The sequence below is a fragment of the Cricetulus griseus genome, chromosome X (assembly GCF_003668045.3).
Source record: "Cricetulus griseus strain 17A/GY chromosome X, alternate assembly CriGri-PICRH-1.0, whole genome shotgun sequence".
Lineage (NCBI taxonomy): Eukaryota > Metazoa > Chordata > Mammalia > Rodentia > Cricetidae > Cricetulus > Cricetulus griseus.
In genome coordinates, this window is record NC_048604.1 from 102,358,144 (window position 1) to 102,374,175 (window position 16,032).

General features: G+C 39.1%; 1 protein-coding gene across 1 annotated transcript in view; it reads right to left on the reverse strand.

Annotated features, from left to right (window-relative positions):
* Frmpd4 (FERM and PDZ domain containing 4) overlaps positions 1–16,032 on the reverse strand; it is a 240,555-nt gene that overhangs the window by 137,608 nt on the left and 86,915 nt on the right. The window contains exon 2 of the mRNA XM_027431846.2: positions 4,063–4,223. Coding sequence (XP_027287647.2) covers positions 4,063–4,223 — 161 coding nt within the window. The remainder of the gene's footprint in view (positions 1–4,062; positions 4,224–16,032) is intronic.

Sequence of the window (16,032 nt, forward strand, 5' to 3'; positions counted from 1 at the left end):
CAGTTCTAGCTATAACTAAGTTTTTAAAAATGAATTTGTACCTATGCCAGCTATCAGGGGCATGTGGTTGGTCAAATTTGTGATTTTAAGTGTGCTTGGATGTTTGTGTCTATGCTCACAGGTCCTCATCTATCTTGGTTAGTGGCATTGTCTGCTGTTGACATTTGGCCAGGTTGTTTATGATCAACACAACAGCCAGACCCACCTGTGATGTCTTGATGGCCTGACAGTCCTGGATGTCAGAAAGTGTGTCAGTTGGATTCCTAAGGAGGGAGTAGGAAACTAATGTTTCTTGGACAGTTAGGGTGACCTGGGCTTTGAGCATAATGTTTTCCTTTGTAACTTTGCTGAATATTTCTATGATTCCTGGCACAAAACAAGACAACTGAGTTTAGTGGTAAAATAATGGGCATGAAGGTACAATTATATCAAGATGCATCCAAGTTTAGAGTGTCTTGCATCCCTTTTGAACTTGTTCTCACAAAGCAAGTCACATCTGTGTGAAATACACAACTGCTTTAAAAACCTAAGCAAGTGCTCAGATTATTCAATTATTTGAATTATTCTCACATGTATATCTGGGTGCAGTTACCTTCAAAATGCTGACATAGTGCTATCTGGTACTATATAATTTTCACTATATTTCCAGAGACATAGCACTGGGTAATAGGTGTAGTTAGAATACTATCTTCCTAATAAGATCACCACTCCTTTGTTTAACAATTGAAATTAATCTTTCATGACAAGAAAGTCATTTGGTTATTCTCCAGCCACTGAGACACATGGCATATGTGTCACTGGAACTGTACCATCAATTTGTCTTTCTGGGGAGTGAGAGAATAGGGAACTGTAACAAGTACCCACACAAGAAGTGATAGAAAACATTCATTTTGTAGATCTGAGAACTGAGAATCAGTGTTTGCACACAGGGAATTCAGAAAGAGCACTCGAGAAACCTATTTCAACTATCAGACTATGTGCAAACAGCCACACCTATTCAGTCAAGCAAATGGTTACAAATCAAATGCTGGCTACACACAGAAACATTTTCAGAGAAGCTGTTTGAAGGACGTATATGAACTATTTGGGTGAGAACACCACTCTCAACCAATAGGACATAGTCTTAAGTTTCACATATAAGATTTATCTGTTTGTTTGATGAGACCAGGTCTTGCTCCATTGCCCAAACTGGCCTGGAACTCACTATGTAGCCAAGGTTGACTCTGAATTTACAGTTATCCTCCTAAATCAGCCCCTTGATTTCTGGTAGTACTGCCTTTAAATCAAATGGGAATATTCTTAGTTAATCAAGCACCTTAAATCAAGAATTCTGGAAGAGGCAACACAAAAATCCATCTAGAATACAAAATAATTGCCTTCTTCAAAGAATTGTTTCATGTCCTTTGCTCTGATGACTGGCTTGTGTCCTATAGAAAACCTGGTCACATTGCTGAAATCGCCTGGGACTTGAGTAGAGTCACTTTTATGATAGTTTATTTGACCAACATTTTCACTCACAAGAATAACCAGAGGAAGGACTCTGACCTGATTTCACTTCTTTTCTACTTTCCTCAAAAATGTTTGACATTGGGTATTATAGAGTTTCTGAAGCTAAGAAGAGTTCAGAACACAGAAAGGAGAGGGTGGAAAGATTCTGATGCTTACAGGACCTGCTTGTGTGCATACAGAATTCTGTCTGTGCTGTGTGTGCTCCTCATCTATGGGAATGCTGCTTTCCAGTGATGAGCTTAGGAGTTCCTTTAGCTTTCTTTTCTATAGTACCTCTCCCTCTCCCTCCCCCCTTCTCTCTCTCTCTCTCTCTCTCTCTCTCTCTCTCTCTCTCTCTCTCTCTCTCTCTCTCCACATCTGTGTATATATATGTGTGTGTTCATGTGTACATAGATCAATATTGTAAAAAATATGAAGAATGGTTTCATATTTGGAAAGTAAAATCCCCAGTGATTTCAAACAGCATTCACAGAGAACAAAGGTACGATTCACATCTAATGAATTAAAAAACTCTGAAGACAGAGTAAGAAGCTGTGTTTCGGGACAGCTTGGAATGAAAATACTCTTCTCAGTCCCAATATAAAGTGCTCAGATGTATGTGTGGTTCTTGCCTCAGGCAGCCTATGCCAAAGTAATGGAAAATTAAAAATTTAATTAACTTAAATAATCTATATCACCTCACTAGTCAACTTCTGTTTTCCATCATTGCCTGACTAAAAGGCCAAACACTTGAGAATTCAATGATAATAATCCAGAAGTCATGGAAGCATGTCTATGTACCACCCACAGCTTTCTAATTTAGATGCTATGAAAATCTCCAAACATGGGTAACATAAAAGAGCTACACCCATCTTTTCAGCAAGGGCTGAACGTGGATAATACAAACCCTAATAAGATCAGTGGCAGAACTCAAATCTGGGTAGTATTATGGCAGAATCTGTGTTCTTTCCTAAATGACACTTCTAAGTTTATTGTGAATGTGTATGGTGCATGTATGTGTGCTATAGGTATGTGTGCACGTGTATGTGTTTGCATGCATATGGAAGCTATAAGTTGATGTCTAGTGTCTTCTTCTAACATTGCTCACCTGAGTCTTTGAGAAAGGGTCACTCACTGAACCTAGACATCTTCTAGCTAGTCAGTAAGCCCTTGGGGTCCACTCCACTCCCACCCCAGGGCTAGAGTTACAGTGTGCGCCACCATGCTTTGCTTTACATTAAGAATTAATGGCGACTGGTTGTCTGAGTTCAGCTCCTCTTGCTTGTGTGGCACATGCTTTACTCAGAAAGCCATTTCCATAGCCACCAGAATATATCTTATTATGTATACGACTTCACTATTGAGTTCTTTTGCTGATTTGCAAAATCTTCTGAGCAATGATGGAGGAGATAAGTGGTTTTGTTTTGTCTGAAAACAGGTCCATATCCATTACAGTTAAGATATAAATGGACACAATAAATAAATAACCAAAAGTGATTGTTTCTGGAAAAAAGTCAAGGCAGCCTACTTTGTTGATAGTGGCGCAGCTGTATATCCTCATATGAGTAACTGAGAAAGTCTACTGTCATATTATAGAATTTAAGAGATGAGACATACACGTTAGCATCTGTTGTATAACAGACTCTTTCAATAATTGTTTCTTCTCACATTTGTGAATTGTTTGGGTGATTCAGGCCTGTCTTATCTGAGCATATCGTTTCCAAATTATAGCCTGGGTTAGACTGAGCTTCAGACTTCAGACTACTTGGGTGCTGCCCTAGGAGTTTATCCCAGAGTTGAGGCTGAAGGAGTTGCACCCTCTTGGGAAAACATTCCTTCTTATGACCATGACAGAGTTCAAGTATACACATGCACCTCCACCTTCTTCTTTGATCTTACTGAACTTATTGACTATTGGCCTTATTGATCTCACTAGCCAAAGTCATTTACTTGGTTCATGAAAACAACAATGGGGTTGGGAAATTGCCTGCCTCTAGTGAGAAGGAAAGGATGTGTATACTTGTACAATAATTCAACTGCCCCATGACTAGATAATACTATAACTTGAATACCACACTGTGTTTTCCATCAGATAATTACATATGTTATAATTCCTGCCTATCATTATTTGCAGTTCTATACTCAGAAGTGGTACCACAGCTAACAATGGCATATCAGTGTTTTCCCTCACCCAAGGGATATGGTGGATTTGACAGTTTAAAATCGTCTATGAATCAGGTATGGGATACAAGTCTGTAAGGCCAGGATTTGTGTGGCTGAGGGAGGAAAACTGCCTTGAGCTTTAGGCTAGGCTGGGTTACATACATAGGAACAACATATAGGGCAACATAGCAAAACTCTGTCTCCAAAATTCCCAACGACATACATACAAACATTATATAAATAAGTAAAGCTTATTTTGATGACACATTTCTGCTTCTGTTGGCACTCTATATGGGTATGGGAAAGTGTTGCTTAGTCTTCACAGCCAAGCACTCACAGAACTGAACATTCTATTCTAACCAGGTATAGCGGCTAGCCTAATGGAAGACCAGAGTGCCTTTGGATCCTTACCTGGTGTCACTGATCTAACAACCACAGGCTTTTCACTCCCTGCCACGAACCCAAAACCCAGCACAGGGTCTCTCCTCATCTCCACCTTCCGTGGAGCTGGAGGGATGATTTGGCAGCTGTCAAACCGAGGGTCATCAAACGGGATTGCCTGTGTCATGTGACTGTAGGAAAAATACAGACAAGAGAAGAAAGGTATCAATGTGGGGTTAGGCATTGGCTTTGAAATCACATACTTTCTAGTTAGAAACCTATTATTGTCTCTGATAGAGAGTGGGAAAGATCTAGAACCTGGCGGTCATCTTTCATGGTCCACATATTGCTCCCTGAGAACTCTATAATGTCCATGTTTGGGCTTTGTATTGACTGTTCATCTAATGGGGAATGCTTGCCCTGCAAATATCTGCAGGTCACACCTCAGCCTCTGTCAAACATCTGTTCACATACCACCATGTTATAAAAGATTACCTTGGAATACCGTTTTAATGTGTTTTTTCTAGTTCCCCATGTCACCAAACATTTTTACCTTTTTTATATTCTTCCTCAACCACGGCACTACTTACCTACAAATACATTACAGAAAGCATTTATTTTTATGATGATTTTTACTGATTTACTCTCCACAACAAAATGTATAGTCTTTAAGGACAAACCACTTGGTCATTATGCTCATAGAGCTGGGGGTGAAACCCAGGGACCCATGCATTCTAGATAAAGGATCCATCATTGAACTACAGCCCTAGTCTTATGAACTTAGTTTTATTCACTTATTTAAGGACATAGAACTGTGTCTGACCCACATCAGGCTGAACCATAAATTGAAATAATAAGCAAGGGAAAAGTTACTTTTTTGTCTAACACTATCAAGTTATAGATGAAATGTTGACCTACAGTCTCATAAAGTAACAGACATTTAGTTGGCAGGTAGTATGTAGGACACTTGAACCCAGCCATAGTAAAATAATATGGATGATTTTGGTGGTGATGGGCTATCTTGGTATCAAATGCATTTTTCATTCCAAAGAAAGTTTTAATTTCACTCTTAGCATTTACTTTAAGGAAAAAGATTTGAATTATTTAAATGAACTTTCTTATTAACAGCACCATTTATGAAGTTTTAGCAACAATTCAAAATTGAATATTCTATAACATTTTGGAGGTATAATTCTCTTCATTGGTTGTAGCCCTTGCTAAATTGTCCTTGTCCTAATAAATAGCTTCCCACCTACACTCTAACTAAATTCAGTGACCATGCAGAAAGAAAACCTGAAAGTAGAAGGTTAAGCAAAATGTTTCCAGCAGGAGAGGAAGGGTGATGAGAGAGGGGATAAGAGATGAAAAGAACTAAGATTCATGATATAAATGTATGAAACTGTCAATAATCAATAACACTTTAAAAATTCAAAATGCAGTCAGGTGGTGGTGGCGCACACCTTTAATTCCAGCATTTGGGAGGCAGAGACAGGTAGATCTCTTGAGTTCAAGGCAAGCTTGGTCTACAGAGTGAGTTCCAGGATAGCCAGAGCCACATAGAGAAACCCCGACTCAAAAAAAGGACAATTTTTTAAAAAAAAAAAAACAACAACCAACCAAAAGACCAAACAAAAACAAAAATCCTCAAAATGCTGTGGCCTCACAGATACTCCACAGAATAAGGGAACATAGCAGTCATTGACATCACATTTGTCAGCAGGGAAATTAAGATCAAAATCATGAAATATCATCACTCAAGGTTTCATGGCCAATAGGCCAGAGAATCTGGTCAAGGACCAACTCCCAGTGAAGTCTTCATGAAAGGCAATTGTCCAAGGCAGCTTTCTTTAAGGAAGAGTTGTTTGCTGAACACTAGCAATCTTCAGGAAATGCTAGCTCAGATGACTTAAATGACTGACATAGGGTTAATTCAAATCAATTTTAATTTACATTTATTTAATTATTCTATCTCTGTGTGTGTGCGTGTGTGTGTGTGTGTGTGTGTGTGTGTGTGTGTGTGTGTGTGTGTGTGTGTATGCATGCATCTTGATATACACGTGGTGGTCAGAATACAATTTGTATGAGTTGGTTCTCTCTGTCTGCCATCTGGGTCCTTAGGATCAAACTCAGGTCATCAAGCTTGGCAGCAAGTACATTTATCTGCTAAGTCATCTCTCCAGCCCTTAATTCACCTTAAAATATTTTTCTTTAATAAGTAAATGAATATCACTTTTCAATACCTTGGATGCTGCTGTTCTATATGCCAACTGGACAACATACTTTCCAAATGTAATAAAGAAAGACAGGGAAAGGAAGAAGCATGCAGTTCTTCTGTGTAATTTCTCAGAGTTGGGGAAGATCAACAAAACCCCTCTGGGATCTGTCCCTTAAATATATAACCATGCTAGGAAAACACAATTTTAAAATCCCCTTTAAACAGAATGTAACTGCTCAAGACATGGAACACTAGGAGAAACAGAATGGATGCATGTGTTATATGCTTTGTAATAAGGCCCATCTGTTTCTTGATTTAACTCTTGAAGACCTTTCCATAATGGAAGTTGTTTGACCCTCTTCACTGATTCTTTGCAAAAGCAGTGATAGCAAAACAACTGAATACAGGAAAGGAGTCATGGCAGTGTATGCTCTAGACAACAGGAAAAGAGGACATAAATAATTTGGCTGACATCTCTTATAGAAGATGCCATGGACAATTAAATTGGAATATTTTAAACATCTGTAGCTTGGTTAGCCTCTTCCTAGGAAACAATAAAGTAGCAGTATTTAAAATTTCAATGCATTTTTCATTCAACAACTAGTACATTATTATAATTTAATAACATGACAGTTATTAAACATCAATTTCATAGTAAGCATTGTTTATTCTAAATGCTTTCCATATGTTAGTTTGCTCAATCCTTCAAGAAAACTCCATAATACACTCATTTATTCATTTAGTCAATTTATTAAACACCCACTGGGTTCTCCAGTCTGGGAATGCAAAAGGAAAGAAGACAAAAATAAAATGTTCATACTAGGTTAATGCTAAAGACAGAATCAACACAGAGAGAGTAGGCAGACAGTTGTTGAGTGAAGATGCTACAAAATGTTCTACTAGGAGTCATGCCAACATCCAGATGAGTTGGACTCAAAACACAGGGATAATGAAGTTTAACACCTAGAAGTACAACATGCCCCAAGGGAAGAGAACATGCTTAGCAACATATAGAGGCTGGTGAAAGGTAAACTGGGGTTTTGGAGCAGTGATGGTGAAGTAAAGAATGATGTACCAGGTGTTGGTGGTGCATGCCTTTAATCCCAGCACTCAGAAGGCAGAGGCAGGTGGATTTCTGTGAGCCCAAGGCCAGCCTGATCTACTGGGCGAGTGCCAGGAGAGGCTCCAAAGCTACACAGAGAAACCCTGTCTCAAAAAACCAAACCAAAACAAAACAAAAGGATGATGTTAGTGATCCTATCGAGATTGCATAGGTCCATGCTTTTACTTGGTCTTTTGTTCTTACTGTACCTGGAGGCCAATGGATAGTTTGAATGTTAGCGATTTATTCAGGTACTGTGTTGACAACAGAAAGGAAAGTATATGAGATGATTACTCAGGGCCCATGGCATCTCTTTTGACAGATCATAATGGTTCACACTGGGCTAAGAGTGACGGAAGTGGCAGAAATTGTGGGACTTTTAATACTGTTTGAATCCATTTTGATAGATCAAGGGTCAGCCTCCTATTCTGGAACCTTTCTCCTGTACAGTCATTCTCTCCACAAGAATGGACCATGATTACATGTGTAGTGATATATTGCTTGTGATCTAATAAAGCTTGCCTGGAGATCAGAATGCAAAGCTAGCCACAGCCATAGAGGCCAGGCAGTGGTGATTCATATCTTTAATCCCAGCAGCCATATTTGTTAGCCATAGAAGCTGGGTGGTGGTGGTGCACATCCTTAATCCCAGCACTAGAGAGGTATATAAGCCAGGAGCAGGGTTGCAGACTTGGCAATTAGTCTCCGACCACATTGAGGAAAGGATGGCCCCAGCCTTGGTAGAAGTAAACACTCTCTGGTGGCTTAGCTGTTTTGTTTCTCTGATCTTCAGCTTGAACCCCAATATCTATCTCTGGGTTTCTATTATTCGTGCTACATACAAATCCAAATGCACCAACACTATTGGAGACATGTTTCCTTCCTATTTGCTTAGGAAACAGGTGTTTAGGTCTAGGGTGGACATGAAAATAAGCGTGATTGTTTGTAGTAAGACTTTGAAGCCAGGCTTTGGGTTCTAATCCCAGAGTCCTAGTAGTATGACCTGCTTCCTTACTTTATGCATCATTTGGAAACTGATGACAATAATTATAACAATCTCATTAAAGAGCTATGCAAAGCAAACAAGGCAAGGAAATTACTTACAAAATTTTGAGCACATAGTAAGTATTCAAAAAAAAAAACAGTAACTTTTGTTTTTGTCTCTGAAGACCAAAGAATAGAAGGGAATGAATTTCTGACATGATTAAAGCATTCCTTTGTAAAATATGAAAACCAATTGTGCTGTCTAGTTTTATACCAACTTGATACAGGTTAGGGTCATTTTGGAAGAGAGGGCTTCAACTCAGAAAATGTCCCCACCAGATTAGTCTATGGGCAAGCCTGTGGTGTATCATCTTTATTGATGTGGGAGAGTCTGTCTCACTGTCACCCCTTGGCCAATGGTCCTGGGTACTATGGAAGACAGTCTATGCAAGGCAAAAGGAGCAAGCCAGGAAGCAGCATTCCTCCATGGCCTCTCTATCAGTTTCTACCTCCAGATTTATGTCTTGAGTTCCTGCTTTAACTTCTCTTAATGATAGAGTATGACCTGAAAGTATAAGATGAAATAAACTCTTTCCTCCCTAAGTTGATTTTTGTCATGGTATTTTATGATAGCAATAAAAACTCTAGCTAAGACACTGACCTAACATTTCAAACATTTGTAGCCCAACTCTTTGAGTGAAATGCTTCATCAAGCCCAGGCAAATTCCCAAGGTTTTCAATTAAATAATTTAGATCAAATTCAATGACAAGATGGATACAAATAGGAGTTGAGATACCCAAGGAAATACTATACCAAGGACAGATAAGGGTAAATGAAGATAAATAGTAAGCATTCCTTGGCTGTGTTTCTTGGCCACTAAGAACCATGGACTAAAAGGATGGGGACAGAGCTGGAGTGATAGGAGTCATGAGACATGCTCATTTCTGTTCTGAATGAGAGCTGAGACAGTTGGGAGTATCTATTTCTTAGACACTGCTTTCCTCTGTATCATTAGTATCTCATGTAGGGCTATACTGCTCCACTGCTGCTTCCCACCCAAACAGTTGACAGACTCAGTCAAATACATATTTTCTGTTTACTTCTAGCATTAGCATTTGGTATTTAGTAAAGATTTTTAATCCTCTTTGTTTTACTTATATGTTGAGGAAAAGCTTCTGATAGAATTACAATTTCCTTGCTCATCAGGTTACATTTCTAGATTAATGATCCAAAAGTTATCAGTTTCTCTTTTTTTAGTAGACATATCTGCACTAAAATATCCCCAAACTGTGAAATGCCATTCTGATTTTTGTAGTAAGGCAAAAATTGGGGGAACTTGAACTTGCAAGATTTTTTGTGAGGATGGTTGAGAGTTTTTATAAGGAGCTAAAAAGCCACATCTTTTCACCCCTTGAACATGCTTCAGTAAATTCTAATGCTGAGACTGGAAGAATACAAGTGATGTGCTACATAAACCTTCATTCCTGCCCCAACGTCCTCCAGCAAACACATATAGATAAGTCAAGAATCTATGACCTGAAAATAGAGGCTAATAATTGAGGTGGAAAATGGTCCCATCAGGATTAACTGAACAATCTTGCTATTTCTTGAGGATTTCATTTCTAAAGAGACAGTGGGACTCCTGCTTCTTGATTTCCCATGACAAAAGGAAGGGAGTTTTCTTGAAGTCTTGGAGCTTTTGCTCCTCAGCAACAATAAAAGAATCATAAAAATTGCATTGACTGGAAGAAAGCACACTGGAAGAAAAACCTATAGTCTTTTCTTTGACTTGATACACCCTTTAACGTCAGCAAGATCCTTTTGTTGAAAATGTGCTGAGATGGAAGATTCTAGATGGGAGAACCAAATTTAGAAACATTACCTTTAGTGTGAACACTAAGGCACGTGATGGCAGGTTGGTCACCTGGGAGGTTAAAACTTTAACTAAAATGGATATAAATAAGCATTTGTGCTTGAGTTTAGACTGATAAGGTCACTTTAGTACCTAGAAAATCCAGTGATGATATTAGGGGAGAGCACCAGTCATCAGCATTTGTATTCTGTTCCCCTCTCTGTCCTAGGAGTACTGGCCTGTGTGGGAGACCAACTTCATTATACTTCACTTACCAGGATGTGACTTGCCCACCAAATGCCACCCTTCTTTCCACTGCCTTCCATTGTACTCGGTGCAATTTTTCTATCCCTTGACTTTAATATCCATTTGCCCAAAGGATGTTACATGGATGAACCCAGATATGACAGGCAAAAATCCTTTGTGTATTTGGGCAGGGGCCCTTGCTGTTCTGTCACCATAATGAAAGAGCCAAACAAGCTTCTGTCTCTTCAGCCTGGTCTCCAGAATATACATATGAAAACAAAATCCAGAGTCCAAGTCTCCATGGGATGTGAAAGGTAGCAGAGCTGCCTAACCCATAGGACAGATTAGTCATGTGAATGAGGGATAATAGATAATGATTATATTATGACACTATATTTGGAAGGTGTTTTTTAATGCATCAAAACACATTCCTACACTCTTATAGACAGTGCTGTCAACAGCATTAAAAAACTCTGAATTTCTGCCTTTCAAAGGGAGTATTTCTATGGACCAATTCCTCACATCTTTCACAAATAAATATTTTATAGTCAGCAAACACAGCAGACACCTGTAAAGGGAACCTATCCCCTGGCTGTCATTGCACTTTATTCACTGGGAAATTCCAACATCCCTAACAGGCATTAGATAGTCTTTGAGGGGCTTAGAATGGAAATTTTAACTAAAAGTACTAAGCTAAACAAACCAGACTTCTCCATCACTGGAAAAAAGTCAAATTGGAAGGGCCAAAGCCAGCAAAGTATGCATTGTTACAGTTGATAAATTACAACAGAAAGTGTGGAGAAGACTTTATGACAATGTCTCCATCACATCTAAATTACAGTAATACTGTGGCAAAATGATTTTTCAAAAGTATTTGTTTGCTCTTTTTCCTCATTGAGATTTTTCTCACCCAGGTCTGAAACAGAAGACATGTGCATTTCAGTTTCTGGTTTGGGGAAAATGCCTTTACTAGGACGGAAACAAAATTTGGTTGCAGATCACTCTTCCCTGGACTTTTCCCCCTGAAATTATGAATGAATTGGTGGAAGAAGATAAAGCTGAAGACTCCAGTGAAGCAGCAGAAACATCAGAAGAAGCAGTTTGGTGCTTTGCCTAGGAAGACAGCAAGGCCCACAGGCTGAGTGTAATGAAATGGCAGAATCAGTGAGATTAAAGAGACCATACAGGTTTATCACAGGAGTGGACAATGAGAAATGAAGATATCAAGGTCTAATAGCATTTCAGCTCTGCGGAAGATCCTCAGACATTTTTAATAGTTGACATGATCATATCTGAATGGTCAGCTCACACGAATCCAATGCAATGATGACATGTATACATACCAGATTAGAAATGAGAGACAGATCATATGAGGGAAAGGGGAAATCACAAGTTGGATGAAAATATGGCTAAGTTAACATTCTATGCAGGGACATAATAATAGTAAGTTCAGAAATTCCTGCTAATGAGCAACCCAAAGCTGCCTGTATCCAGAGCTAACTCCTGCAGCTGGTTCTCCAGAAGCCAAGGTGCACAGCCACTGGAAGACTTCTGTTTCTATGTCCTCAGGATCCATCTCTCTTACCATGTACATGTTTTCATATTCAACTCCCATATTCTGAGAAATTATGAGGAAGTCTCAGTCCTTGCAGATCAAAGGAGCCAAACCAAATCTCTCCACTGGAGATGAGATAAACATGTTTGAACTGAAATAACTGCACATAATGAGTTTTCACCGCACATAACAGTGTGTCTCATGTTTTTTGCCTTCATGAGCAAGTATCTCGTGGGTTCAGAAGAACTTACCCTTCACTAATCAATTCCACAGGCCACTGTTAGTCAATTTCCCCAATGTGTCAGGAGCACTTAGAGATTCAAAGCTCTTTCGTCAAGCTTAAAAACTTACATAGTTCTTGAAAGCCAAGAGAATCCAACAAGATTAACCTTAAAATCACAAATAAAAGACTTTTGTTGGAGAATTTCAGAAGGCTTTGGAATAAGCAGGGCTTCTCTGCAATGGGATAGACTAAATATGAAAAGTTCAGTTCATTCCAAAATAAATTACAGATTTAATGCTGCCCAAGAAGGAGATGTGAACAGCCCTTTTTAAAAGAATTCAACAAAATGTTATTCTAAATTTTTTATGGTATTATAAAAGAACACTGAGTGAGAAAATTGCTCTGTGTAGTCTCTTATAAAATGACAATTCTTAGGATGGTATAATTCTAGCAAAGATACAGAGAAAAGAATGCAGCCAAAGGAGTTGGGAAGATGGTTCCACAGATAAAGTGCTTGCTGTGCAATCATGGTGACTTTAGATCCCAAGACTGTACATCAAAAATTTGCTCAGTGGGACTAGAAGGGCTAAACAACAGTTCAAAGTACTTAGTGCTCTTACACAGGACCTAAGTTCAGTTCTCAGAACCTACATTAGGTGGCTCACAACTACCTGTACCTCCATCTCCAGAGGATACAACACCCTCTTCTGGCCTATGTGGTAACTGCACACACACACACACACACACACACACACACACACACACACACACACACACACACACACACATTAAAAACAAGATCTTGCAAAAATACCAGCTGTGGATGGTGGCACATACTTGTAGTCCTGATCCTGGGAAAGCAGCTTCAGAAGGATTTCTGGGGCTTCCAGGATATTCAGCTTATCCTATATGTTGAGGTCCAGGTCAGTGAATGACCTGTTTTATTTAAGAAGGTGGATGGAATATGAGAATCAACATTCAAGGTTAATCTCTGCCTCCTGAATATACACGCATGTTAAAACACCCCCCACAAATGTAATACAACCATGGGGAAGCAGCATTGACCACAACAAAATGAATCTTCCAGGGTAAATTTAGAGGTGGCTACTGTTGAAATAATTCAGTGCAACTTATAGTAGCAGAGAAACCTGAGTGAGCTCACATGCCAACAATGTAGTTGCTTTTGGAGCAAACTAGTAGAGTGCCTAGGAAAATTTATTGTCCCCCAACAGAGTTTGTTGGCTATCAGCTGCCAATAAACTTATAGATTGGTCTTCTCAGAATAAAGGAGATATTTTAATAATGAGTGAGAAAGTAATTTTCCAAATAAACTTGGATTGTGATAAGCATGCTGGGAAACAGATGTTTGGATGTAACAGTTGTCTAATTGTTTTATTGAAAATTATGCAAATATGTACAGATAGAAGCTGCAGTCTTTGGAAACTTGGAAATGGATTTTTTAAACCTGCTTAAAAATCTTCTAAGTGAAGCATTTCAGTGGATTGTGAAATCATTTGTTAAATATAGGAAAAGGCAGCATTTTCCATTTGGTTTGTGAGAACAGTTGCAGGCATCAAAAAAGTTTGGGCTGAATTCCATCAAAACCCTTTGCAGAGCTGAGATGGAAGGCCAGGCAACACATGAGCAGCCCAGCACCACCCTTGTCCGCTTGCCTCTTCACAGTTCCCTGGGGCTCCCTTTCTTCCTCCAAAGATTTGACTCAACTCAAGAATGAAGCTGCACCCACAAGACTCTCCAAATTTATGCAGTGAAATGATGAAGCAAGAGATTTTTTTTAAAAAATCATCTCCAGGTACTTTGCTGTCATTTAAGACATTAAATGATTGAATGCAGCAGCGACACCAAAGTGATTTTAAGTGATGAAAAAACGTCTATCTCGCTTTCACTTTACCTTGTATTGTTTGCTTTATTTGCTCTTGTTTCTTTGGTATATTTGGTGTCTGAGACTTACTATGAAGCCCAGGCTGGCCTCCAACTTAAGATTTCTCCACCTCATCTCTCCAGTTTTGACATGATAGGCTTATGCCACAACCCTAAGCTTATTTCATCTTTGTTTTTAAAAAAAACATCCAATTTTAATGCATTTGAAAAATGCTTTATAATTCCCAATATATTCACGGTATTACTTATGTATGAATATATGTGGGCTGGGGAGATGGTTCAGTGGTTAAAAGTATAGGCTACTCTTCTAGAAGACCCTGGTTCAATTCTCAGCATGTAAAAGGGTAGCTCAAAACATTTTTAACTCTCATTCTAGAGGATCTACTGCCTTTCTCAGGCCTCCATGGGCAACAGGCATGCACATGGCACACAGACATATGTGCAGTCAGGCACTTATAAAATAATAAAAAATAAATAAGACAATGACTAAAATTTTAAATTAATATATATCTATAGTTTTATATACTCAAAATCTATTTTGGTAATAAAGGTATGAAAGTGAATTAGAAGGAGATTTGTTTTGTATGCTCCAGACGTTTCCTGACTTATGGTGCAAACCCTGAGGGGTGTTTACATATTCAGTAGTGGGCAGACTCATCTATCTTACAGAGATCACTACAGCTCTTGAAAAAGCCCAGATTTCACATTCCAATTCAGTGACACTTTTTAGGAACTTAAAAAATGTCGGTAGAATCTGATGGGAAATGATGCATTTCATTGGTTTATCTAATCCCACCCCAGCAGTAAAATGAAATGGAATGGTCCCAGGTTTGGGTGATTAAGAAAAAGATAGACTGATGGTTCCTATGTATGCTCTTTGATCTGGGCTCCAGCAGATTAAACCCTTTGGGGGTTAAAAATTCCAATCATCCCAAACATTTCTGAAGTGTCAACATCTGTTGCTCACAGAGCATGAAATGCTGCATCGCTGAGCAGACTTCTTTTTCCTGATTGATTATCTTAAAGAAAAAAACCTGTAGGAAAATATGGTTTTTGAACAAAAGATTTGATAATAATAAGAAAGACTTTCTCAAGCAAAACCTTGAAACTCAATAATAAGGAACAAAGCCTTTCTTAAACTAATTAAAATCATCACTTCAGGTCCAGCAAACTGAATTGTAGCCATATTTTAGGGGAGGAGTACGGCGAGGGTTTAAAAACAGCAGGTTTTCTTCCCATGCTGAAGGGACCAGCCCCTCTCGCCACCCCCCCCCCACGTTTTGGCAGCCATGACAGGCTAAAAGGTGCTTGCCTGACCTTGCCTTGGTCACTAGGAGGTCAGATGCCTGCCTCGTGGCAAGGAACCAATCAGAAGTTAGTTAGCATGGCTAAGCTTTAAGGCTCTGGGTGTGCTTTATAGGACAAGTGCACAACAGTGCCCTGGGAGGGCCTATGGGCCATAACAACCAGTTGACCAATCAACACAGGGCAGGTCATCCAAGCCTGGAGGTGCACCAATCCTGAGCCTGTGTGTACCCCTAGACACTCCCCTTATGCTGCCCTATAAGATCACTGTCCCCTGGTTTCTCGGGGTCTTTCCCCAGTCATCTGCCATGGTGGAAGGATGAAAAACTAATGGGGCTAGCTCATTAAACAACTGCAATAAAAGACTCATTGCTTTTTGCATCAAAATGGGCCTGTTGGTGATTTGGGGGTTCAGAATTTGGGCACAACAATGCAAGGTTGTTATATTATGTCTCCAATGGTGTATTTGTGTTCTTTGAAAATATATAATTTTATAATTATGCTAGCAAATACAAAGTTGAGTAATATGTGATGCAGAGACATGTATCAATTTTGATCAGAGGTATTTTATTTATTTTTTATTTAAGTTAGAAACAAGCCCACTTCACATGTCAA